The sequence below is a fragment of the Felis catus genome, chromosome B3 (genome assembly GCF_018350175.1).
Source record: "Felis catus isolate Fca126 chromosome B3, F.catus_Fca126_mat1.0, whole genome shotgun sequence".
Taxonomy (NCBI): domain Eukaryota; kingdom Metazoa; phylum Chordata; class Mammalia; order Carnivora; family Felidae; genus Felis; species Felis catus.
Genome location: NC_058373.1, coordinates 142,391,609 through 142,417,067, shown reverse-complemented (window position 1 = coordinate 142,417,067; position 25,459 = coordinate 142,391,609). Strand labels below are relative to the sequence as shown.

At 51.6% G+C, this 25,459-nt stretch overlaps 1 protein-coding gene and 2 long non-coding RNA genes across 14 annotated transcripts in view; 1 reads left to right on the top strand and 2 right to left on the bottom strand.

Moving 5' to 3' along the window:
* WDR25 (WD repeat domain 25) overlaps positions 1–25,459 on the bottom strand; it is a 140,877-nt gene that overhangs the window by 112,055 nt on the left and 3,363 nt on the right. For all 11 annotated transcript variants that reach the window (XM_045060515.1, XM_045060518.1, XM_045060520.1 and 8 more), the window contains one exon: positions 24,364–25,210. In XM_045060515.1, the coding sequence (XP_044916450.1) occupies positions 24,364–25,170 (807 nt within the window). In that variant the 5' untranslated portion in view covers positions 25,171–25,210. The remainder of the gene's footprint in view (positions 1–24,363; positions 25,211–25,459) is intronic.
* Positions 6,499–12,164, top strand: LOC109501032. Of its 2 annotated transcripts, XR_006599984.1 has the most exons (4): positions 6,499–7,079; positions 7,924–9,155; positions 9,973–10,179; positions 11,921–12,164. It is a non-coding gene; the product is annotated as an uncharacterized LOC109501032 (long non-coding RNA). The 2 variants fall into 2 exon arrangements; XR_002158999.3 differs by having other exon boundaries at positions 6,501–7,079; positions 9,973–12,164.
* On the bottom strand, positions 13,761–18,503 carry LOC123386207. Its single transcript, XR_006599986.1, has 2 exons — positions 15,649–18,503; positions 13,761–14,139 (listed from the first exon to the last, which is right to left on the bottom strand). It is a non-coding gene; the product is annotated as an uncharacterized LOC123386207 (long non-coding RNA).

Genomic DNA, 25,459 nt, shown 5'->3' with positions numbered 1-25,459 from the left:
TGTACTTAAATCTTGGGAGTCTATAAAAAAGGAGAGGGGTAGAGGCAAAACTATGTCAAGTCCGGGCAAACATAACCCCACCCCTATCTGCTCTATCCTAAGGGCCCAGTTTCTATCACCAAAGCATCACGGGCGGCCTCCCCAGGGGTTTTCCCTCCAATTCCACACCCAGCAGTTCACAAATTTTCCAAGGCTCTCAGTTCCTACAGGAAACACTCTAGATTCACCCACATGCCTCACAAAGCCCCGATCCCCCTCCCCTCCGGGCCGTTACCATGACTCTCTACCCTAGCTCATTCCCCTCCGCCAGATGTACAAACATCTGTGCGGGGGTCCCAGGGCGCTCAGCCTACCCTGACTCTCTCCCAGCCCCTCCTTCCCTCACCCCCAGGGCCAACTCCAGTGTCTTCTGCCACCCCAGTCAAGTCCGGCCCTCGTCCTCTGTGCTGTCCAATACCAGCCAAGCATCCTTCCCAAGGCCTATCTTGATTTACCTGTCTGGACACTCAGCGAGCACCTCAAGCTCTCAGAGAAGAGTCCCCACTCCAACCTCCGGCACCTAGACTCAATCTAGCGAAACTAGGCATTGGAGCCTGTTTGGGCCCTAAAGTGCAAAACCGTGGTTCCTGCTCTCAAGAATTTTATGCTTCAGGGGCAAGCTGCCTCCAAAGCTTGCAGAAAGAAACAGCCAAGGCTCCCAGGGTGCATGTGATCTCAAGGGTTTCTCTGGCTTACGTGTACCAACCAGCCACCTGTAGCAGCTGTGCCGGGAATGCACCAGCTTCCAAAAGGACACCTGAAGAAGGCAGTGGAGGAGCCTACAGGCATCCCTCCGCCCCTGCCCACCACCGCCAGCCCCATCCAGAACCTGACAGCCACCACCAGCAGGCCAGCCGAGCTTACCCAGGCCAGACTGACTTTCCAATCCCATCTCACCTGAGGTGGGAAGATGGCTATAGGGCTTCGAATTAAAGGCTTTTGCTCGCTGCCTCCTGGACTACGAGAGGCATGTGGATCTGAGAGTAAACGGGGTTACTCATGTCAAAGGAGGACAATTACCCCAAAAATGTGAGCACTCCAGTAAGAATCTGAAAGCAACTTTTCTGGAACACAGGACACGATGTAAATTAAACGTCTCTGTGCCGCGTATGTATCAGCACCTGATCTCTCAGAAACTCTCCGGTCACTGTCACAGTGTTAACTGTCTACTCAGCCTGGCATCCGACTTCTTCCCCTGGAAGGACTTCAGCAAACTTTGTGTTCCGTGCGGAACCCACTCCGTTCTGGAGCTGCTGCCGCTATCTGGCTGACTCTGCACGAGGGAGGAGCCAACACGTCAGTGTCCTCACGCGCGGCACCTCTGGTCCTGCTCAGCCGCCCTCTGCCCGAGAGCAGCTGGGAATCCCCACGAGGCAGAGAGAGGGGGATGAGGACGGCAGGGGCCTCTACCGATTACTGCCAGCTCTCACTCATGTTTCACATCTGTCCAGTTGCCCTGGGCCTGCCCTTCTTTCTCTGTCCCCACGTGTGCCATTCATTCAAGAATTCGTTCGTCCACTCACTCACGACACAAATGTCTATCCAGCACCACTCAGTGTAAAGCAGAGAGGACAGGAAGTTGCAGCCCTGACCTTAAAGAACGCAGCCCTGGGGACGGAGAGAACGTGGGGCGCGGGGCTGCACACATATGGCAGGCGCCAGCTCTGGAGAGGCACGGGGACAGGACTTAATGAAGCTGGGGGCATGGATTCCAGGTCTACCACTTGGCAGCAGTGTGACCCTGGGCAAGCCACCCAGGAGGAACCTGGTGCCAGCCACCCTGCTGCCACACGGCCTTCCCCACTCACCTCCCAGCTCTTCACGCTAAATACAGACTCCATCAGCTTAAGTCTCAATTGTTTCAACTGAAAAATGCAGAGAAAATGCCTAAAAGTGACTTGTGCAAAGTGGAGCTGTCCACATACAGACCCCAGCATAGAGTGAATACTCGGTAGAGGGCAAACGCTTTCTTAGGACGTCTCTGAATTATCCCACATCCCGTCCCATACCCAGAACAGGAAACACACCTGCCTTATGCTCCTCTCTCAAGCCCACACCAATAAGTCAATACTGGACAATCCAAGTGGCCAATCCAAACCCAATCACTCCAGATCTCAGTGATGGGACACACCTATCAAATGGAGAATGAGGGCTCCCTACTCTGCCCTCTACTTTGAACTTGGATCCCCATGTTTTGATCGAGCTGGAGCCTCTCGACCTTGGGAGAATCCAAACATCTGATCCGCCCTCTCAGGGCAGCACGGGAGAGCGGAAAGAACTTGGGCTCCAGAAGCAAACAATCCTGAAGTCCTGTCCCGGCTCTGCCATCTGCTAGCGGATGCTCCTGGGCCCTGCAAGCCCCCTCGACTGCAGCGTGGGCATGCGACCAACATCCGAGGGGGTTCCAGAGGATTCACCGTATACATGATGCCAGGCACTGATCTGGGCAAGTGGTGGGATCTCAGCAAATGGGAGTTGTCATTGCTATCAAAATTCAATCCCAGGGAGCTGACCACCTTGAGTTCTCGGGATACCAGATAAAGTTCACACCAGCACAGCACCCTTCTACTCAGCACACTTCATCAGGCAAGCCAGAAGCCAGGCCAACAGGAATTAACTTAATGCTCCGTTTGGCAGTGCTTCCCTAGGTCCATCACCCATCCTCATTCCCTGGAAGCTGCCAGCCAAGCAAACCGGAATATTGATCACAGCAACCATCTCAATATCTCAGTGCAAGTCTGCGGGCCAAACACTTTATATGTGTTTCAATTACAAGAGTAGGCTTGCCATTCTAATTCTGCTCCATTGCAGCCAGCTTCACTGTGGGCAACAAAGGGGACCCTAAAAAGTTGAGTTAATCACTAATCTATTAATGGAATCACACCTCCACATTGATTTTACATTATCATTTCAGAATGATGCATATTCACTCTCCATCTTCAGTTCTAAGCGTGGGGGAGGAAGCGAGAGTCACCGTGCCGATGCCACGCTCCAGGAATCTCTCAGGGCTGCCGTCCTGCTGACTATGCACGACACCCCACTGCACCAGGAACCGGCGGGAAAAGGCTGAGGGCATTCCCTAGGCCCCCGACAGAGAACCGCAGCTCAATGTCAAACCTGCCCGGCTCCTTCCACAAGTCCCACCGATCCCAATAATTCCTAAGGCTTTTGCTTCCGATTTGCCCCCTCAGTATTTGGCCATACACGCTTTGGTAGGAAAGGCGGCCAGATCATTCTAATTCAAACGAGCAGGTTTGTTTGCTGCACGGGGGCTGAGTGTCCCCTAAGAAATCGAGATCAGTGAGGAGCAGATCCTCCAGAACCAGGGCAGGGGACCTGGTGGCAGATGGGATAGAGGGGAGGGAGAGCCATTTTTCAGACACATTTTTCCTCTGTACATCTTTTTGTCTCCTTTTAATCTTGCACCAAAATTTGTGTACTTCTATTCTTTAAAAGAAGTTTTCAGATGAAATAAGGAAAATGGCTTCTTCCCCCTTGAGGAAACTTACAATCAAACAGGAGGGACCAGATTGGATCTACAAAGAAAATTTTAATTCACCCCAACAGGCATTCATTGGGCACTTTTTGCATGGAAGCCCTGAGCTGCTCAAGACAGGTTCACACATGTAGTCAATTCCTACATGTGTGTCAGCTGTCAATTCCTCAGACAGGAAAGGACCTCACAACATAAGGGTATCCTCCCAGTAGGTCTCCCCAAATGCTGGGTGCCCAGGTTTCATCCCCCTGGCATTTTACTTCATCCCAAGGCTCTGCTCCATGGTGATCACAGGTCTTAGTAACTTCTCTGCCTGCTTAATGATGTCCTCCGGAGGTCATGTGGAGAGAAAACCGATTCAAAACCCTGAAAACTCATTCAGCAGCTCTGCAGGAAGACTTGGGAGGGACACCTGTAATCCTCTCCCTCATTTAGCTAAAGGCAGTTTGGAGACCGCAAAACCGCTCGGCATAAAAGGGCCTTGGAGATCACAGCAGAACCTCTGTGTTTTCCAAATGAGACACCAAAGCCAGAGCTGACCTCACTTGCTCAGGGTCTCAGCTGGTGAAAGGCAGATACACACGTGGACTCCTGGCCTCTGACAGCCGGCTCATTGCTCTCTGCATCCCCTGTGGCCCACCTGTCTTGTCCCTGTCCACAGTAATAACCCCGCAAAGAAATGAGTCACTCACTTGCCCACATCACGCCTGTGAAGTCAGAGGGTTATTTTTTTAGAAAAAAGTAATAACAAAGGAAAGGGGGAAAAAAATATCTTAAATAAAGGTTGTCTTTCCTGACATGATGGATGGAAAGCTTTCGGGCGTGCGACGGAATAGAGTGTGATTATACCGAGGTAATAATGGCTATCACATGTCAGGAGAGCAGATGTCACTACTTTTTGACAGAGGGCACTTGGGAAGAAGTTACAAATAGAAAGCTTTCCCTCTACTTTCTGAGGGGGTAGAATAAGAATTCCACCTGAATTGCCAAGATCTGTTCCAGGCAGCGTCTGTGCAGCAGAGAGAGGGGCAGACAGTACCCCCCCGCCCCCCTGCCCAATGCCATCACAGGCAGTCATGAGAAGAGCAGTCAAAATTGGGTTTTAAAAGCCTCGCACAATTGAGCACAAGTGCTGTCCAGCACTTAACTACTCCTTCACCGCCGCCTACCAAGGCCAGTCACACCCCAGGAAGATGCACCAAGGAGCATGAGGGGCGCCCCTCCCAGGAGTGTGTACTAAGATGAGAGCCCAGAACTCCAGGGGGAAAGGGTGGGCACCGGCATCCAGAGAAGAGGGCAGAGAGCCACCAGGAGTGTGAGTTAGGGGTGACTCACCATGCCCCTGCTTCTTAAAATCTCTAGTACTTTTCAGTTCCTCTACATGGACAGTTTTTCTTTTAGGATCCAACCAAGAAAAAATTAAAACCAACACAGACGTTTTTTAAAAGGACCACAAGAACTTGCCAGTACAAAGCTATGGGGAGAAAGAAGCGATTGATTCTGGAGCAGGGAGGTTGGGGGGGGGGGGAGGGTGGAGGGGGGCACCCAGAGGAGACAGAACTGGAGGCAGCCCAGGAGGACAAGGATTTGCATCATGGAGAAATGGGGACGTGGGGACGTGGGCTCAGGGTCACTTCTGCCAGAGCTGTGGAAGGGACAGGAAAGCCGAAGACAATGGGGGGGAAGGGAGGGGTCCCGCCCCCAGGACACGGAGAACTCATGTGTGTGCCGGCCTGGTCTGAGACTCCTGAAGCCACGAGAGGTGATAAGCAAGGAAATGCTTAATTAGGTGGCACGGGGGGGGGGGGGGGGGGGGGGAATCCAGAAGGGACTGAGGCCACCAAGGAGGCCCAGCAGAGGCAGCTCCGTGCAGCAGAGGCCTCGGCCGGCCACCGGGGGCCGGGGAGAGGCCCCGCCTGCTCCAGCAAGCCGCCGAAGCGCCCCGGAGGCCCAGAGGAAATATTACTGCGAGACAAAAACTGAATTATGAAATCCGCAAGCAATAATTAGTTTAAATTACTACTTCTACTTGAATAATTAAACACGCTTATTTTCACTCACTGATGTTTTATTCATTACCATACATCTTTCCTGAAAGTTGTTTTTAACGTGAATATTCTTTTATTTGCAAAGATCCCACAGAGATTTACTATGCTAATTTCAAACCTTTCTTCTAAAATAAAAACAACAATAACAAAAACACTCCAGATTATCATCCATTAGTGACTGCTGTGTGGGGTCCATTATCAACTTAAGTCACAGCAACTGACTGGAAACATTGTGGGTAGTGGTGAAGTTATTCACACACCAAAGCTTCCTTCCTTTAAAATTCACTACTGAACGGGCGATACTTAAATAAGCCCGAAATGAGTATGAAAATAAAAAGACCCAAGTGCAGAAAGACCATTTAGGCACAGACAGAACGAGCCTTTGCTTTTTATCACACCCTCTATTAATGAAAATGTTTTTGCATTTCCACAAATAACGGTTGGATTTTATAAGTCTTATTTTCACACCCTGGAGCCAGGATACCCATAAGCACAGTAATAAAGGCTTAAGGTTTTTATTAAGCAAAGTTACCTTTGGGAATAAGTACTAACTTAAACATAATCCACGAACTAACTCTTCCCCGCTGGGCTATTAGCTGGTGTTGGCTGAATGGCAAGATTCCAAATCCGAGCTAATGCCAACAAGCCGAACCTAAGTCAAACCCTGAACAAACAGAAAGGAACAGGGCTGCCGCCGCCATAAACCGGCTCCACGAGGGTCCAGAAGCCAAGAGCCCTCCGAGGGGCCCAGAAAGCCTACTTCACATGCGGGCACGCAGTTGTGCCGAAGAACCGGGCTCACTGATCACTCTGACAAACGTCAAGGAGTGTCAGCTACTCTGGTAAAGCACAGGCTGCCCGACACACACACACACACACACACACACAGAGCCCTGTGGCTCCAGGACGGACCCCTCCCTGGGCTGGGACCCGCAAGTCCTCCCCGAACATTTGTTGAGTGAAACTCAGTATCTGAAGATTTTCTAAGGCCCCGATTCTATTTGCTCTGTCCCCCAACATCCCTGAAAAGCAATCAGTCATCCATCCCTAGAACTGAGCAAATGCGTAGACCCACCTCCCACCTGAAACTTTAGTTACTCGCGGAACCCACGGCACCAGCACCTTCCGCTGTGCAGTGCTCTCCCTCTGCTAATATAAGTAAAGTCAGCTGAATATTTTTCATAGTGGTTGCAACCGGTCCTCTGGAGCAACAGGAAAATGGATTACTCAAATTCTGAAGTTTCCAAATCAAAAATGACCATCTACTGGACAGAATTATGAGCTGGGGCACCAGTCTGGCCTTTGGAAAATGAAGGGACTCCAGAGGCCACAGGCTAGGGCTTAGCTGATTCTAGAACTCAACAGTATCTGCGTCACCATCGTTAGAAGCATCCAGAAAGCAGAGCAGAGCTTCTGCTGGGCTTGTTTCCGTGGCAACAGCTTCACTGGCCTGTCTCGGGGAAACGAAAGGAGGAAGGGCATGGAAGCTGCACAAGGTGGGGGGGGGGGGGTGAAGCGGGGAGGGAAAGGGGGAAGAGCGGGGGGTGGGGGGGGCACAGTGGAAGGCCAGAGAAGGCAGGATAGAAAAGGTAAAGAAAGGAGGAGAGAGGGAGAGGCAGGGAGGAGTGCGACACAGGGGGCCAAAGGAAAGTAGGGACTTCTGTCTGAGGCTGTGCGTCTACCTGCACTCAAAGAATGTTCTCATTTCCTTCACTAAATGTCACATGTCACTCCCAGTCAGTGCCTTAACACACACTACGGTCACTCACTAAGCCCTCACTAAGGTCAACACGAGCCCACAGGTCTGGCTGGCTTCAATCTGGAAGGAAAACAGGAAGACAGCGAGCCGGCATGGAGATCTGTGATCGCTAGAGCACCACTGGCCCGTGGGAAGGGAGCACAGTGAGCCTCACTGAGGTGAAAAGCCTCTGCGGGCCTTGCTCAGGATTCAGCGGGGCAGAGATTCAGTCGGCTCCCTGCCCCTGCCCCTCACCCCCACCCAAAACCATTAACAACAAAAGTAACAAGAGCCCTAAACGCAAAGTTAGACCCCGGGTTGGATCCTGAAAGAGAAGAGGCACATTAGCGGGGAAACTGGTGAAACCTGAAAACCTCTACAGTTGACAGTTACACTGACACTGATTTCTTAGTTTTGACAAACGTACCAGGGTTATGTAAGATGGAGGGGAAGGGGAGTGACAAATATACAGAAACTCTCTGCATTTTACAACCCTTCTGTACGCCTACAATTATTTTCCAAAGTTTTAAAAGGAAAATAACAAGGGCTGCCTAAAAGCAAGACTCCTGTTTTTCTAACAATGACTTACTTCTTTCTCACAGAAAACCAATGCCCTCGACAGGGCTTAACTATCCTAAAGAAGTGCAATGCTACATTCAAAGCGTGTTAGCAGTGTCCCTTCCGTGTGAAGTGAAGCCACAAGGAGACGAGCCTCCACGCATCACGGAGCATCACGGAGCATCACGGAGCAAGGGCCCTGCGCACCTGTGCAGAAACAGATACGACCCCGTCACACTCCACACTCCCGATTTCCCGCCTCCCAAGTCTCCTCCAGTCTTGCTCCCTTGTTTTACGTGTCCAACCCGGCACCTCACCTAACCGCCTTGCAGTCAGCTGCCGGCAGCACATTCCTCCACACTCTCCAGCCTTCACTTAGTCTGTTCCCTCTACCCAAAATGCTCTTCCATTTCCTTGCTACTGAACTATTTCTACCCATCCCCCGAGACTCCCTGTGACTCTCGCTGGCGCTGCCCCTCGCTGGGGCTGTCCTTTGCGCCCCGTAGCATTTCATCCTCCACTCCACCAGAGCAGGTATGATGCTACAGTGTATTTGTCTACCTGCTCCTTCTTCCCAGAGTCCCAGAGTCTTTCAAGGAAGGGTGAGACACCCTACTCATCTCTGTACCCCACCCCCATCCCCAGCACCCAACTCTCGCATCAGATGCCGAATGAATGAAATACTATGGGGCAAGAATGCAGGCACTTCTTTTCAGAGAGAGAATACTGATAACAACCTTGCATCTTGTGTTAAAAGGCCAAAAGGTTCTATCTGTAAGAAGTGAAGGAAGCCAGTCCTTTCAAGAGCAGATTTTGTTACAGAACGACAGGTCCATTTCCACAGACATAAGCGCTGTGCAAGTATCCTCTTCCGACCGGGAGGCTGAAAAGCTTTTCCAAGGTTTTGGTCTCCTTGACAACAGCAGTGCCAGAGACAAGTAGGGAAATAATTAAAAAGTACGTTCCCTTCGCCTCGAACTTCGCAAGTGTTTTTAAGCAATAACGAACAGTCCGCGCTCAGTGTGGACGGCGTCAGTATGGACCGAGCCGAGGGCAATGCAGGGACATGCCATCCTGTCCCCCCATCCAGCGCCCCTCCTCCGAACGTGGAAGCCCAAGTGAAGGAGCCAAGCCCTCCACCCAGGACGACATTCACCGCAGGAACCACAGCCCATACAGGGCAGATTCACAACTGCACCTTCCAAGTGCCGGGTCCCACAGGTCAAACACTGCCGCGTGTAATCCTTACAAGGGCTCTTTGAACTCTTTGAGCTGGGTAAGTATTACCGTCGCCGTTTGGCAAGAGAAAAACCGAACTGCAGAAAAGCGGCCAGGCGGTGTGGTCCAGGGGCCCACAGCCCTGGCTGCACCTCACTGCCCCCCAGGCTGGCTTCTAAAGAAATGCACTCCCCCTACCCCGCCCCGGCCTCCCCTCTGACCCTCAGAGCTCATCCCGGGATCTGAAGCCCTGAAGGAAGCTGCCTTCCTCTGAGCACCGTCCAGCTGGCCCATGTCCCCACACGGAGCCACTCGTGCCGGGCTTCATTCCCTTCACCCCTGCCCCAGAGCTGCGAGAACGTGCAGGGCGACACGGGAGGCGCCAGCCCTGAAACGTGGTCAGCTCTGATCTTGACTGATGGGTCTCCTTCTCTTTTCAGGGTGGCTTTCCATGGTCTGTTTTGTTTTAACAGCTTTACTGTATTCGTATCTTTTATTGTAAGCCTCCTCAAATCCTTTCTGGATTTATGATTTATAAATAAACAATAAATAAACACATGAGCTGCAAGGAGCGACCAAACCCATTACCTGGGAGTATAAACACACGCAGTTCAGCAGACTGGGAGTAATCACCACTTTGATTTAGCTCCCGGCTACAGTCCTCAAAGCCCCCCTCCAAAGCCTGCCACCCCCCCCCCCCGCCACCACCACCACCCAGGGATGCTTCCCGCAAGGGAAGGGCCACGGCATGCAGGCAAGACCACCCCGAGACTGCCCATAGCCTGAGGTTCACGGAGGCCCACAGGAGTATGGTAGACTGAGTAGGGGTTATTCATTCATGCACAAGTGTTTTTAAGCACCTACTATGTGTTCAGCTCTCCTCCAGGAACTCGAGATACAACAATCAGGAGAACAACGTCCCTGCATCGTGGAACTTATACTGGAGTTCTTCCCATTTTGTAGGTGAACTAATTAAGACTCCAAAAGATTAACGACCTTGCCCACATTCACATGACTACCTTCCGGAACTCCCAAGCAGGAAGCTGACACAGAACCGCCCCAGAACACAGAGGCAGAAAAGAGTGAGTTCAAACACCAGCTCTGTATTCAGGAGCTACATGTCCCTCAATGTTCCTCTCTGGTACTCAGTTTTCCTCGTCTGTAAACTGGGCACGAGGAGGCCACTGCCACTGCTGCTGTCAGCTTACATGATGAAGGGTTCGCTACGTGCCTGGTACCCTCCAAAGAGTTCCCCACGATTTTCCTTGTTTAAACCTCAGACAAGTGAGGTGGATGCTATCATTGCCTCCACTTACTGATGCGGAAACAAAGGTCCCAAGACTTCTGTAACTCACACAGAGCCACAGTCAGAAGGAAGGGGCCGGGGCTCAGACCCACAGGGGGACTGTCCTGTGCCCCCGCTGTGAGTAAATGAGGCACAAAGCCCTGGTGTGGCCCCCGACTGTGCAGGCCTACAGCCCACAACAGGACCAGCCTGGCTCACTTCAGTGGACACCAACACTGCCCAGACCTGCCGGCATGGGACCCTCCCTGCAGCATGGACGTCATGCAGCACAGGGGTAGCCTCCCCACCCAGCTGGCTACTCAGCTCCTCACCTTCCGAGACCCAGATCAACCTTCCCCTTCCCCTTGTGCCCTGACCCCAACAGACCCACCCTACTCCCCGCTGCGTGCCCAGACCCATCACAGATGGACCCTGGAGGGCCTGTCACATTTCTACGCCCTGGTCTGTTTCCACGCCTGGCCCCCGTTAGCTTTCTTGCCAGCGAGGGTATGGCCGGTGCCCTCTGAGCCCAGAGCCTGTACACAGCCCAGCATTTCATCAATGACTGGACCAACGGACGACCAAATGAAGACAGAAGCAGAGACACCAAGTCTCCTGGCACAGACTCCAAGGGCCATCTCTCTCACACACTCTGTGGCACCTGATCTCTGGGGCCCTCACCGCTCGCACGCACACACACACACACACACACACACACACACACACACACACACAAAGCCTAACCCAAGGCCCGAGGGATTCGCTGGCCACACAGCAGTCCAAGTCTACCGTCCCAGCCACCAGGAGCCAACATCACACCGCGGAGCCGCAAAACAGGAAGCCACATCTCGAAGAGCCCAAGTTCCTTGACGGGCCTGCTGATGTCCAGGGCGTGCACCAGATCACTTGTTCAACAAATCAAGGTTACCGGAGGCACACTGCATTGCAAGCCTCCCGTGCTTAAGAACTTGGCCTAGGAGGCAATTATAGAATAAACCCTGGCTTGAAGTTCTTGATAACACCTTCCATCTGTAAGGGCTTTTATAGTCTACACGGTGGCTTCACACGTCTAACCTCGTCTGATCCCTTCAGTCCTGTGAGGTAATTATTTCACAGATGAGAACGTGGAAAGCCCAGAGAGCTCAGGGAGGCGACGTGCCTACCTCATCCGAGTGCCCACGGCGCACCGAGCGTGGCACCGGGTCAGGCTCCAGCCCCGAATTCCGGGCCGGGCTCGGGGCTCTGTCCGGGGCAGCAAACAGCCGCCAGGACGCACATCATCCCAGGAGGGCCCTTAGAGTCCCCGACCCCTGCTTGCATCTACTTCCCGGCCCACGGGCAACGTGGGCTCCCACCTGCGCTGAACCCTTCCATCCTCACCCCTTCCCAAGGAATCCGCTCCCCAGGGGGACCAGTCCTGAGTTCTGGAAAGTTCTTCCTCACACGACGCCAACCTCTTCCCCCGCAGTTTCCACCATTAGTCCTGCTTTTGCGCTAGGAGCGAACCAGAGTACAACCCATTCCTCTTCCTACCGCAGCCCCGCCGGCACCTGAGGACAGCCACCGCGCTCCCCCGCCTGTCCCTGTCACCAGGCTGACGGCATCATGGCAAGACTCCAAGGAGCCAGGACATTTCAAACACACTTGAATGAGAGCAAAGAACATGGAAAGAGACCAGGACGAAAACAAACAACTTTTCTAACCAAAGGTTACAATGAAAATGTGTTTTAATTTGTGTTTCTGTACCTTTCAAAATAACACTTCAACTAGTTCAGAAAGAGACCACTCGTGTTTATAAAAGCTCTTCAGTTTTCCCCGCAGTTGTCGGGCTGTGTAAACACACTGTGAGCAGGGAGAGAAATTGCTCCTTGTGATACTGTTAATGCTGGCTTGTATGCGAATTAGAATTCTAAACTCAGCAGGTTAAAAATGTTCTGAAAGCAATTTTGGTGTTAGTCTAAATAATTATAGATCACATTCACTTAGAGAAGGGCCTTTGCCCCTTCGGGGCTCCAAGGGAAAATTCTAGGCATGATAGTTAAGCAGAATAGTTGGTTATTACGCAGGCTTTGCAGTGGCAGTGCAAATTGGCATAATCCTTTTGGAAAGCAATCTGACGGGAGACGTATCTGGACCCATGAAAACGTACGAGCCTTTGACCCAGCAGTCCTACTTCCGGGAATGAATCCGAAAGAAATAATCCAACAGAAAAGGATTTCATGCATGAAGATAACCACTTCACCATTATCTATAATAGCAAAAATTAGAAACCACCTAAGTGTCCAAGGACGGCTAAGTAAATTACAGTTAATCAACTCGATAGAGCATCATGGAACCAGCACAAATTGACGGCCCTGAAAAGACACAGAGGCGGCTGGTGGCGCTGCGGCGGGAGAGGCTGGGAGAGAATGTGACGTGGGAGAAGCAGGCTGCAAAAGTGTGTGCGCGCTCTGTGAAAAACACAAGGCCGTACGGACCAGAAATTGGTGGGAGCGTGTGAAAAGGATAATCACAATTGAGGTGTATGTTGGAATTGGGAGACTCGCCGCCGTCGCTTTGGAATGCTATCAAATCACCTTCACGGAGGGGAGAAGGGAGGGCAGAGGGAAGGGGGGGGGCGGGGAGGCAAGGGAGGCTAGGGGCCTCCTGGATCACGTCTTGGTCACGCCGTTTGTAAATCTAACCAAGCAGGAGGAGGCAGTGACGCACATCCCCCAGAGCCGCGGCGTGACACCGTTATTAGCAATACGTACAGCCACCTAAAATGAAATTACAGACGCAGATAAAACCGTGCTATTCAAGGCGTCTGCTTGGACCGTTTTACACTCTCTAAAGTTAGCGGGGACTCCAAAAAGCTGCTGTTTATGAGGGTTATTTTCCATCTGTATTTAGCATATTTGAAATCAAAACTGAGAACACTTAAAAATATTAACTTATGTAAACGTGACGCTAGGAAGCCCATTACATGTCAACATAAATAACATGTTTTATGAAAGATAATTATATTTTCCAAGACAAAAAACAAAATTCAGTGAGAAGGCACTCTTGACGTTTCTGCAATCTCCTTAATGGCTGGCTTAATACAAGACAGCTGGGCTCGCAGAGCCGCTTCCGTATTTAATCTATTGTAACAGCACACGTCCCGTAGCCTCTGGAAAACTCCATGTACGCTCATGAGAGGGCGAGAGTGGAAACGGCAAACAACTTCTAGGTGCTATTATGAAAACAATTTTCACCCCCCTGGACCCCATGAAAGGACCCCGAAGACCCCCGAGGGGCTCACAGACCACACTGGAAACCACCTCAATGAGTCACGGCATTAAAACCCGGCTGCTGCAGTACGTGGGGGGAAAGAAGGGTTTAAAATTACACGGAGAGTTGGAACTCAACCACGTTGCCTTTTATTTTCAAAGACTGGATGGAAATACACCAAAAGTCTACAGTCGTTGCCTCTGGGTGCAGAGATAATGGACAATTTTTTCCTTTATACCTTCCTGTGTTTTCCATAGCGTACATGTATTTCTTTCATGGTCAAAAACAACATTTCATTTTTGAGGAAAGGTTGGGGCGGCCGTGGTGCACCCGTGCCCTGCGGAATAAGCTGGATGGGAAGAAGGTCGTTTTAAATCATTAGTAGCCGGCATCAGTGTGGGGGAGCGTCACAAAGCAGGGCTGCTTCTTAATATACCAATCGATCCCTGGCACTGAGCACACATTCATCACGGCGGGCACTGCCTGCCCCGGACCCACAGAAAGCCTGGAAGAGATGACGAGAATTGAAACTGGCTCAAGCTAATCACTGCTAGATGAAGGTCAAATATAGGTGACTATTTATCAGATCTCGAGATGATGGGGGAAGACATGCCACGCTCTAAAGCCACAGGACAATTACAAAGGGAAAGGTCCGTGGACTTGACCACAAAAAAAAGTCAGGTTTTCTCTGTAAATAATGATAATAATAATAATGAAACACCAAAACTCAAAATCAAACAACACACCGTAGGGGGTATGGATATGATGACAGGTCAATACTGTTCTAGGTAAACTGACAGGTAAGAGAAATACTACGACTACAGGAGATTGATGGACAAGACCCAGGGCCACAGACACTTATTTAGCATTAACTAGGCGCCGGCTCGCTTCTGAAGGAGCTGCACGGAAATGGATTCATTTGGTTCTCACACAAGACACCGCCCGATTAGTGAACGTTTAAAAAAGTTAATAATTCTACCGCTGTCAAGGGGAAGAAGACACGGTCACATTTACACATAAATGATGGCGTGTGTCACAAACGGAAGGCCATGTAGCCACTAAAAAGAACAAAGTAGATCCGTGCACTCGGAGGAAAAGGTGTGCGCGAGACAGGAGTGGAAAAAGGCAGCCGGAAGCCACCACAGACAGCAGGACGTCCGCACAGCACGCACAGAGACCCCAGCCCTCTTCCCGCTCAGGTGCTGGAACGGGGGTAGCCGGGGCGTGAAGAGTCACGTCTGGGATACTGACCAGGCTACTCAAAACACCTAGAGGGGTTCCCACGTGGGGGTCCTGTCCTAAGCACCGGCCGGCTCATCACCCTGCAGCAACCTCCCTGTGGACAGGCCCCATCCACGTGAGTGTGCGTGTGCGTGTGCGTGCACACACACACGCACACACACCGAGCCTCTGGTCGGATCAGTGTTTCCGGGCCTCCTTCCTGAACAGGAATGAGCGGCAGAATGTCCCGCACATGAAACACAGACACCAAAACAAAAGAGAAAAGGAGGTGACAAGGGGCAGAAACATTTTCGAAAACACAGCAAAACTTTCAAAGAACTCCAAGAGCTAAGAAAAGACCTTGTAAATATGCAATAAAAAAAAAAATGACATCTTCTTTAAAAAAAGGAACATTCAGAAAACGAGAAACAGCTCTTGGAATGTAAAAATATGATAGATCAGAATAGAACACTTTCCTGAATATAAGTTATACTTCAGTAAAAAAACAGTTTAAGTATATGACAGCAGAAATACAAAAAGGAAAAAAAAAAAAAAAAGATTGAAAGAGAAGGTGGAGGAAATTTCCCAGAAAAACAAACCAGAAAAAGGCAGAGAGATCAAAAACTAGAAAGAAAAGAAAGCTAGTAGAAGCTCTATATATCCAGGGACACCCAGACCACCCAAATAATCAGAGTCCCCAGGTTGAAGCCCTTGACAGGCAGCCCAGGGGTACTGCCGTCTCTCTGTGGCCCAAGTTCCATGGGGGGGGGGGGGGGGGTCCCTGATGCCTCACCCCGAGTGAGGGAAGACGGGCCTGAAAGCAGCACCAGGAGCCCCGGCTAGGGCCACTTTGTTGCCAGGTGCCTACGGCCATCGGTCCTCCTGCTTTTCAGCCTGGGTCACAGCACGTGGGGAGGGACTTGAGGCGTGTTCTCTTTGATCTTGTCCCGTCGAGAAACCTGAGGAAGCCCGCCGGAGGGAGGCTGTGTGAAGGCAGGCTTCCGGGGTCCTGGGCTGACACCCCTGGCATCCCTCACATGTACTTCTGACCATACCCCGGTGCCCTCGCCCCTGCACCCCACCCCACCGCTCCCATTCGGGGGTCTCCATCTGGAAGAGATGTCTGAGCAGAGACAGCAGAAGCTGAGAGGAAGGGCTGGGAGGCTGGACTGACTTACCCACCTCTCCTTTTAAGGGGTAAAAATACTAGCAGTTTGCAGGGGGGGAATAACCGTCACGTAATTTTTAAATGCTGCTTACAAAAACAAAGTACCTACAGTGTAATTAAAACCAGCCGATGCTCATGGGAAAAAAATACTGAAAGGAAAGCTGCTTACAAAACATGCACAGTTGTTATGCTTGAGTGGAGGACCTACAATTACATTTTTCATTTCTACTTTTTTTGGATTTTTTCCCCAAACTTGACTACTTTTATGATAAAACTAAGTTCAATCTAAAATAACTTTTTTTTTTTTTTTTTAATCAAGAGGACAAAGCCATCACTGGGCACTAGATGGGTGCCTTTAAGAGTCTTCTGTGTCCAGGTTTTAAAAGCAGCAAGAAATAATTTACTAGACTGTCTCAATTCCTAACCGGGCCAATTTTGCAATCTGCATTTTTCAATTACATTAAAAGCATTTTCCCAAATTGCTCTATTCTTCCCTTAATGACACCGGATGAGACTGGATGAGGCTGGTTCCCTGAGGACAGAGTCTGCACCTTCACACGGCACTGTTTTCTCCCGGTCAGCATCTGGCAGGCACACGGCCCTGCCCCGGGTACAGGGAACTGTTAAAGTTCAACGGAATGAAGTTTTCAAAGAGCAGACGACACAGTTTGGGTTCTGCCACAGTCTCCCTTGCTTATTCCTCCTGCAACCCAGGGTTTTTTTCTGCAAGGAGAAAGCTTGCAAGGCCCTTCTGGCAAGCAAACGGAAAGTGGGAAATGTCTCATGTGTTGGCCTCGGAAACGTTGCAGCTTTCATATGGGGGAGAGGAGTGTCAAAAAAAAAAAAAACAACAACAACCTTCACTTCCCACGAAGAGAAGGTTCCAGCTCAGGATCTCACAGCAATTCCCAGAGGCTCGGCAGCCCCGCTGTCGGCCAGCCTGAGGCCCTCACTCCCACCCCTGGGACGACTGAGATGATCAGGAACTTTCCCCGGACCGAAAATACACAAAAGGTGGGAAGGGAGAGGAGCAAACAGTGTCCAGAGAGAGAAGCATCAGAACACTTCCCACACGAGGCTCCGAGTCCACACGACCACCTGACCTCACTGTGTGCCCCGGGACCAGTGTGTTCCCCTCTCTGGGCCCCTGTCAAACGAAGACGGACCCAGATGAGCTCTGCACACACACACACACACACGCGCGCACGCACGCGCACCACCCATTCTCTCCTCGCCTTCGCCTAATTACCCTCAGTGCACTGTTAATCATTCACTCCCCAAATACCAAACGCCCACCACCACAGCCCAACCCTCCTCCCCAGCTGTGCGGCTCTCACTTCCAATAGATTTGCCTCGTGCTTGGAATAAATTGCCAATCATCTGCATAATGCCCCACGACTCCTCACTCTGCACATCAAATCATTTCTCCACCTCATTTTGTAAAATCCATCAAGAATAATTCTTTCAAAACTGAAATAAACCTTCACTCTGGCACTTGAATCCATAAATTCCTTGTCTTTGAGTCTGAGATGTATTACTTTCTACAAAGCACATCTAAGATACCCTAATATAATCAGATCCGCTAACAATGATAAATCAACGGGATCCTGTAATACATAAAAATGCAAATCCAAACCACTGTGGAAATCATCTCTTCTCCTTATGTCCCTTAACAGAACCACAAGACTTTCAAGCTGGGACAGAGCCTGGGCACCACGCGGACAAGGGGCTATGCCTTCCCATCCTTTATTCTCAGAGGCAAAAGACTCAGAGTGTATTTGCTCTGACAGCTTCCCATGCTGTTTCTACACTTTGCCAGCTGTGTGACCACGGACAAATCCCTTAACCTCTCTGGGCCTCAGCTTCCTTGTCTGGAAAGTGGGAGTAAGACCAGCCCTTGCTTCATAGGCCTGTGCGAAGAGGAGCTGGAGAGTCGGGAACCATTCCTAGCAGATGACGAGAACCCAGGGATGGTGAGCTCTCTCCAGCCCCTCAACGACACTCACTGCCAGAGGCCACAGAGCTGGCGAGCAGCACAGTGAGACCCCAGTCTGAGCCTTCAGCCTCCAGAACAAAATCCTTTCCTTCACACGCATATGGGAAGGGGGCCTGAGACCCATCTGAGCCTGGTGCCGACCTCGGTGGGTGCCTCCTCCTTGCCCCCAGACTCATTCCTGGGCCTCTTCAGGTGTGAAACCACTCCTCCCGGTGCTGCTGGACGCCCAGACACAACACGCTCTGAGAGCAGGCAGACTGCTGCCCGATTCACTTTCTTCGATCACATTTTAAACGTGATCAGTTCAGAGACACGGAGCCAGCCCTCCAGTATATGCTTTCCAAATGTGCAGTTCAAGAAAAGGGAGTAGGTACAGGGCGCCTGGGTGGTTTAGTCGGTTAAACATCTGACTTCGGCTCAGGTCATGATGTCACGGTTCGCAGGTTCGAGCCCCACGTCGGCCTCTGTGCTGACAGCTGGGAGCCTGGAGCCTGCTTCAGATTCTGCGTCTCCCTCTACTCTCTGCCCCTCCCCTGCTCATGCTCTGTGTCTCTCTGACTCAAAACTAAATAAAACATTTAAAAAAAATTTTTTTTTAAAGAAAAGGGAGGAGGTAAACAGCTTGGTACAAACAAACCCAAAAACTTTTTGAGTTTTAAAAGTATCTGTCTCAGGAGTACTGACATTGAAACGCTTGGAAAAACATGTATCTATAGACAGACCATTAAAAGATTCACAAACGCAAGAGTTACAATAAGTTGGAGGATTCTGAGTGACTCATCTTTTTTTTTTTCTTTTTCTGTTTTCCCTAATTGATCAATAAAGGACCAGGGGAGTCAGGAAACTGTTTCTTCAGCCCCTCCCATATGCTAGGCACCGAGCTGTATCTCCTCATCTCTTCTACATAGCAACAACCCTAACCAGCAGCCATTCTACCCATTTACCAGTGAGAAAATGGGGGAATCAGAGAGGCAAGGTGATTTTTCTCAAAGTCACCCAGCTACCAAGCACCAGATAGGGAACAGGAACCCAGGAGTCTCTTGTAACAATAGTGCCCGAGGTTTGCCCATCTATTCAGTCTCCGCTCACCACACGCAAAGCCCTTATTAATTAGCACAAGCCTGGGTATAAATCAAAGCCCATCTTAACTACATTAAGGCAGCAGAAAAGACGACACCTGTGTATAGCCGTGTTCACAGCAGTATTGACCATTTCAAAAACTAAAGCAAGTCATGATGGGAAACAACGCAGATATGACAAAGCAAAGTCTGGGATCGGAGACAGTCCTGAAAATACGTTTGGGGAAAGTTTTGAATAAGGCAGGACAATGCCCCTTACAAACAGCACAAAGGATGGTGGTGGGCGGGGGCAGAATCAAACCGGCACATAGTGTGCAGTGAGCCCAGCTCTGTAAACCCACGGGAACGTGGGGGTCCAGACCAGGAGAGGCCCCCGGTGCCAATGAGGCGCCAGCTCGGGGTTAGGATCAGCCACAGTTGCTGTGTTTGCCTTCGCTCCTCATGTTCTCTGCACCTTCAAAGTTTTTCACAATAAGCTTTTATTACGTTTGTGATCTGAAATGGAAAGGTTTAAGTATCATAGGGAAGCCTGTTATCCATTCCTAAAACAAACCATTTTGTAAAACGAACACCTAACTCATACATTTTACTTAAAATCCTTCTGTGCTTCAGAACTCCAGGATTTCGATGCATGGACGGTGGTCCCTGGAAGCAGGAAACATGTCATGGGCCTTTGAGAATTCATCCAGTGCCTAGCAGAGGGCTCCGCGTGCGGGGCCGACAGTGGGGGCTGCCTGTGTTCGGCTGCAGCAGGCCATGTCTGTACTTCTTCCAAGGGCTTCAAAGTCTCAATTCTACCTTTACGTGTGGTGGGTATTCAAACGTGTCGAGCCAAATGAGGACACGGGGAAATGAAAAGAGTATATAAAAGGGTATCCGTGCTGGGATTACAACTGTGAGAAACAGATGCGTGCTACATACAAGGGCAGGAAGGGATCATCAGGAAAGAAAACAGAGCATCAGTGCGGAGTTATGAGTCATTGTTTTATTTTACTTAATTTCTCCAGCTGTAAATTTTTCAAAACCAATATAAGCATATTTTACAGCTCACAGAACATTTAGAACATATTAAAATAAGTATCTTTCCACTGTAATGTACCCAATTGAAATTTATGAATTCCAAAGCTACATTTTAAGGAGACGAAGGAACTGTGGCACTCCACACTCTTTAGATTAATCAGATGGATTGTGTTGTTTTTCTCTTGATCAGAAAAGAAGTCATATTTCAGTAAATGTTACCTTGAATCAAGGATTCTTTCACATTCTAGAAGCTTGAGTGAGCTTATATTAAGTCTTACTGTGCCCCCTAGTGGCAAATAAAATCTATGCACTTCAGAGAAAATCCTTCCCCAAAGGCTGGAAATAAAATCCAAGAAAAATGTTTTCAGTCTTCACTGATCACTTAACATGTACGAAACTTTGTGCCAGGTGCTAAAGATAATGTATAAATGGGTCTGGCACGGTTCCCACGTTCAAGAAGCTTAAAATCTACGAGGTGTAGCAGATCTGGTTCATGGCTACGCAGGCAGAAAGAGACGCCACGACGTGGTAAGGAAGGGACAAGACTCCCGGGGGGGAGCAAACTCGGCAGCACGCGGCAAGTGCCTACTATGATGTGCCAGGCGCCGCCCCACAGAGCTCACGTCCAGAGTTCATCTTTTCTTCACAAAAAGCCAGCGAGGCACACAGAATTATCTTGTCTCCACTTTGCATTACGTTGGCTGAGGTTCGGAAAAGTAACTTGCCCAAGATCACGGAGCCAGTCAGCGGCAGAAGGATTCAAACCGAAGTGCTGTGACCCCGGCCCCAAGCTCTTCCCTCCTTCCTGATGCAGGGGGGCTCAAGAAGGCACTCTGGCAGACATGAACCGAAAGACGAAAGGCACCCTAGGAAGGGAGCACAGAGCTGGGGCGTACCCTGTCACAGCACCTCTTCTACCCCTTTCCCCGCTGCACCTCCCGTCCGCTCTCCACCCGGGACCGGGCCGTAAGAAGCCAGGACTCCCCCCTGCGCCCACAGCCCCGTTCCCACTCGACACTCGGCATCCACACCCCCTCCACCCCGTGGGCCCCCAAGGTCGACCGCGCCACGCAGCCCCGACACTAGGGGTGGGGAGAACACCATCCTGCCTGGGGCTGCACGCCAGCTCCACGCGACAGACGACTCCCCTCTCGGGTTCCAGCCCTGCCTGCACCTGGTCCCCAGTCGGTTTTCCCGTGCCGGCTCCTCCAGCCCCTGCCACACATTCGTCACGCTAACAAGTTGCTCAAAATCAGTTTGCCAAATAACTCTGTCACTGAACACTGTCAAATGTCTTAAAGCAGAGAGGATCCTGGCCTGGCCATTTGCATGTACGGCTTTTAAAAGCCCTGCTTTTTCAAGACCCACACGAAGAAGAGGGGAAGAAGAGACACCGACTCCAGCAGCCATGACGGCAACCGCACTGGCCCCGCCAAGGGCAGTTCCACAGCAAACGGCCCGGACCCAGGTCTCAGTGAATCACCCCAAGCAAGGCTTTTCTACCGCAGTCCCTCGGCCCAGGGCGCCTGAGCAGCTTCCCAAGCTGGGCCAACTGCGCCCCCTTCTGGTCACGAGGTGCCACAGCTGGTTGGCTGACGCGACGTCCCCCACGGGGGGCGGGAACGGGACAGAACGTCCCCAGTGCACAGAACCTGGCACACTCATCTAGTCCACAAACACTCACTACACGACGGAACAAACAAAACAGCCCAAATCAATGGTTTCACTCAGACGCGCTCCATTTAAAAACTAGAGTGGGGATGCCTCCGCTTAGAAAACCTCAACTTGGGCAAAAGTGATCCAAGCGGGGCCCACGGGGCCCCTTGCTGATGCCACATACAGACCGGTCCCCACAGGACTCCAAGCCCGCCCCTCCCATCAGCAGACACGACCCCTCGGGTGGGCGGGCAGGTGGCAGGTATCCTCTGGACCTGCTGCCCTAAATCCCTCCACCCGTCTCTGCCCACAGCAACCTCCTGATGAGCCGCCTCCTCCTCCAGCCCGTGCTGCCAAACATCTGCCAGACCGCCCCCTCCCCCCAAGGTCCTAGAAGGGGGCTGCCCGTGCCCCTCAGGTGGCCCACCCGTAGCCACACTCCCTCCACAAACTGCACCATGCGCCTGGCATTAGACAGGGGGCTGCAGACACATGTGCCTGGGCACGTGTCCCATCTCAGAAGTGTAGGTCTCATAGACTCGTGTGATCGGGGGGGAAACAGACTCTGAGAGGTTAAGTGTGTTGCCCAAGGTCACAAAGCTGACCCTGAGCCCAGACCACTGTGACTCCAGCCAGACACGGCCTGGCACCACACAGGCCCACACGAGCCCGCCAGAAACCCCCCAGATGTGCTTCGGACGAAAGAGACAAGTCTGCACTTGGCCCCCCGTGGGCGCAGCCTCTCAGGAAGGAGCGCTGAGAAGCCCCAGCAGCATGGGATTGAACCAAGCCTGTTACAGGGCACACTGGGGACACCGGAAGCCTCCTGAGCCCCCACCCCCACAGGAAAAGCACCAAAGACCCGAGTGTAAAGTCCCTGGGCTTCAGACCGAAGGCAGAGCGCGGCACTGTCCCCGAACGACTCTGTTAGCCCCGCCAGAAGAGAACACAGATAAGTGGGCTCATGACCCAAACTGGTCACTCAAAAATGACAACGATACCCATCGATTTAGCTTATTTCAAAGCCTCACTGTCCTTAGGTTTCCTTTCTTCATTTCAGAAAACGCCTCCTAGGAGAAAAGCTCAAAACGTAATTTGCAAGCACAATGTCCTGGGCAGGATGGTTCCAGAACAGTAAGAAAATAGAGGGAGGAAGCTGACACTCACCGAGCACCTGGAGGGGTACCTAGCTCTGCGACAGGGTTTTGTAAGTGCTTCGCTCACCTGGTCACATGACACAGGTATGACTGTGCCCTTTACAGAGGAGACACCAGACCGGAAGTGGGGCCAGCCGACCAGCCGACCAGGTGCTCTGTAGCAAGACTGGATCTGAAGCCATGTTCCCTCAACTCCAAAGCCATTTTCTTTCCAGGAAGCATTCGTTCAGCTCGCACTTACGTGGCACCTATTGCATACAGGTGACTTCCTAGGTGCTGCTGAGAGCGAGGGGGAGGGGCTGGAGACAGGTCAGAGGTGCGACGCACCCGCCGCACGACGTACCTGAGTACGTGGGGTCTGCTCGCTGGAAGTCTACGTGACGTCAGGAGCTTTTAAGATAAGTAACAACGAGGGTCACCCGGGGGCTCAGTCGGCTGAGTGTCCGACTTCAGCTCAGGTCATGATCTCGTGGTTCCCGAGTTCGAGCCCCGTGTCAAGCTCTGTGCTGACGGCTTGGAGCCTGGAGTCTGCTTCGGATTCTGTGTCTCCCCCTCTCTCTCTGCCCCTCCCCTGCTCGTGCTCTGTCTCTCTCTCTCTCTCTCTCTCTCAAGAATAAATAAACATTAAAATAAATACAATACAATACAATACAATACAATACAATACAATACAATACAATACAATAGGTAACAACGAGGAAAAAGAGTTTCTGTGGAACCCGGAGGTCCTCCACGGCATCTGCAACCATCCCCTGGTCCGGCCCCTGCCCGCTTCCCTAACCTCAGGCCCCTCAAGACTTCCATGCTTACAGCCAAAGACATCCTTCTGCCGCATCTCACCCCCTTCCCCACATGAACCTTCCCCTCCTTCTGGAAGCCTTCACCAAGCCCCCCAAGACCAGGCTGCTGTCCCTCCCGGAGGGTTCACAAAGCACTCGCATCCCACTGAGAGTTTGGTCCTTACACTCCAGAGCCGAGGGCTGGGAGAGCCTCTCCCCTCGTCCACGGCCTCTACCACGAGGCCAGGGACCAGCACGGCGCCTGGCACGGAGTTGCGAGGATCAACACTCAACGTGGTTCACAGGGGCCCGGGACTCGTCCTGGGCCCGCTTTCCGAAACTCTGACGCCCTTGCTCAGCGACCTCACCCACCCAGGGCTCCAGCGTGCCTGCGCGTCCTCAGTGTCCCCACAAGGGACAAGGACTAGTACCCTCTGGTGCCCTCGGCGAGGCGGCGTCGGGGAAGAGCGGACAAAACGAACCTGCAATCCAAGGTGGGCCACCGAGAACACACTTTCAAACACGACGGAGAGAGTTATACAAATTTCCCCACAGAAACGTGCAGCACCCCTACCTCACTGTCGTGAAGAACAAAATACCCTGGCAGCTCACTCCCAAGAGCCCCTGAAGAAGGGGGATCACGCAAGTCTTACCTTGAAGGTTTTATCCATGGAAGCTGAGAGAAGCATGTGACTCTTGGCGAAGACTGGGCACCACTGAATGCTGTTGACGGGGCCCCTGTGGCTTCTCAGGTGGAAAAGCACTTTCCTGGGAATCGTGGTTTCTCGATACGGACTGTCCAAGTATGGCTCAATAAACTCGGACACTCTGGGGGCCACACAGAGAGGGGCCGGGGCACGCCCCACAGAGGGACCCTGTGCCTCCGTATCTTTACTCTCGCCTGTTTCTGTGCTTAATGCCTGCGACTGTCTTAATCTTTTGGGGGTGTAGGGCACGACACAGTCCTCACACCTTTTCCTCTGAAGAGAGTTGCCATTTTTACCTGGGGTTTCAGATTTGGTTTGGGCACAGGACGACGGCTCGGGGGAGTCGTAAGTTCCCCAGGAGAGTTTCACCTGCTTAAAGCGGGCAGCTGCCAGGGGCACATGGCCAGCTGGAACGTGGCTGGTCCACAGGGAAGGTCGAGAAGGCTTGCCTGTGGAGAAGGTGGCTTCGGGCTCTGTTCTGGGCCACCGTAGCCTCTGGCTGGGGCAAGATCCTGGGTCACTTCTCCAGAGCCGAACCAGGGGGAGACGATGGCCAGCTGGGCCTTCACGAGAACCGTGCTTTGTGGGCAGTGCTGCCCCTTCTGTCACACCTGGGGCTTCTGATGCAAAATCGTGCCCACGAGGTTTGACCACATCAGAGGTGTCCTTCACCTGGCCGGCAGCATTAAAACTTTCCGCAGGTTCAGTCTCAGCCTCTGACTCTGAGTCATCATAAGCCACCAATGAGGCCATTGAAGACACAGTTTCTTGCTATCGTTGGAGGACAAACCACCTAAGACCAAAAAAGTCAAATGTCAGAAAATACGCATGGAAGAATATTTACCACCACACGTAATTAAAAGAAAACATGCCACCTAGCAAACCCATGATTGGAAAACTCTAGGAAGAAACACATTAAAAAATGAGGGCTTTTTTGGGGCACCAGGGTGGCTCAGTCGGTTAAGTATCCGACTGGGGCTCAGGTCATGATCTCACGGTTCGTGAGTTCGAGCCTCACGTCGGGCTGTGTGCTGACAGCTTG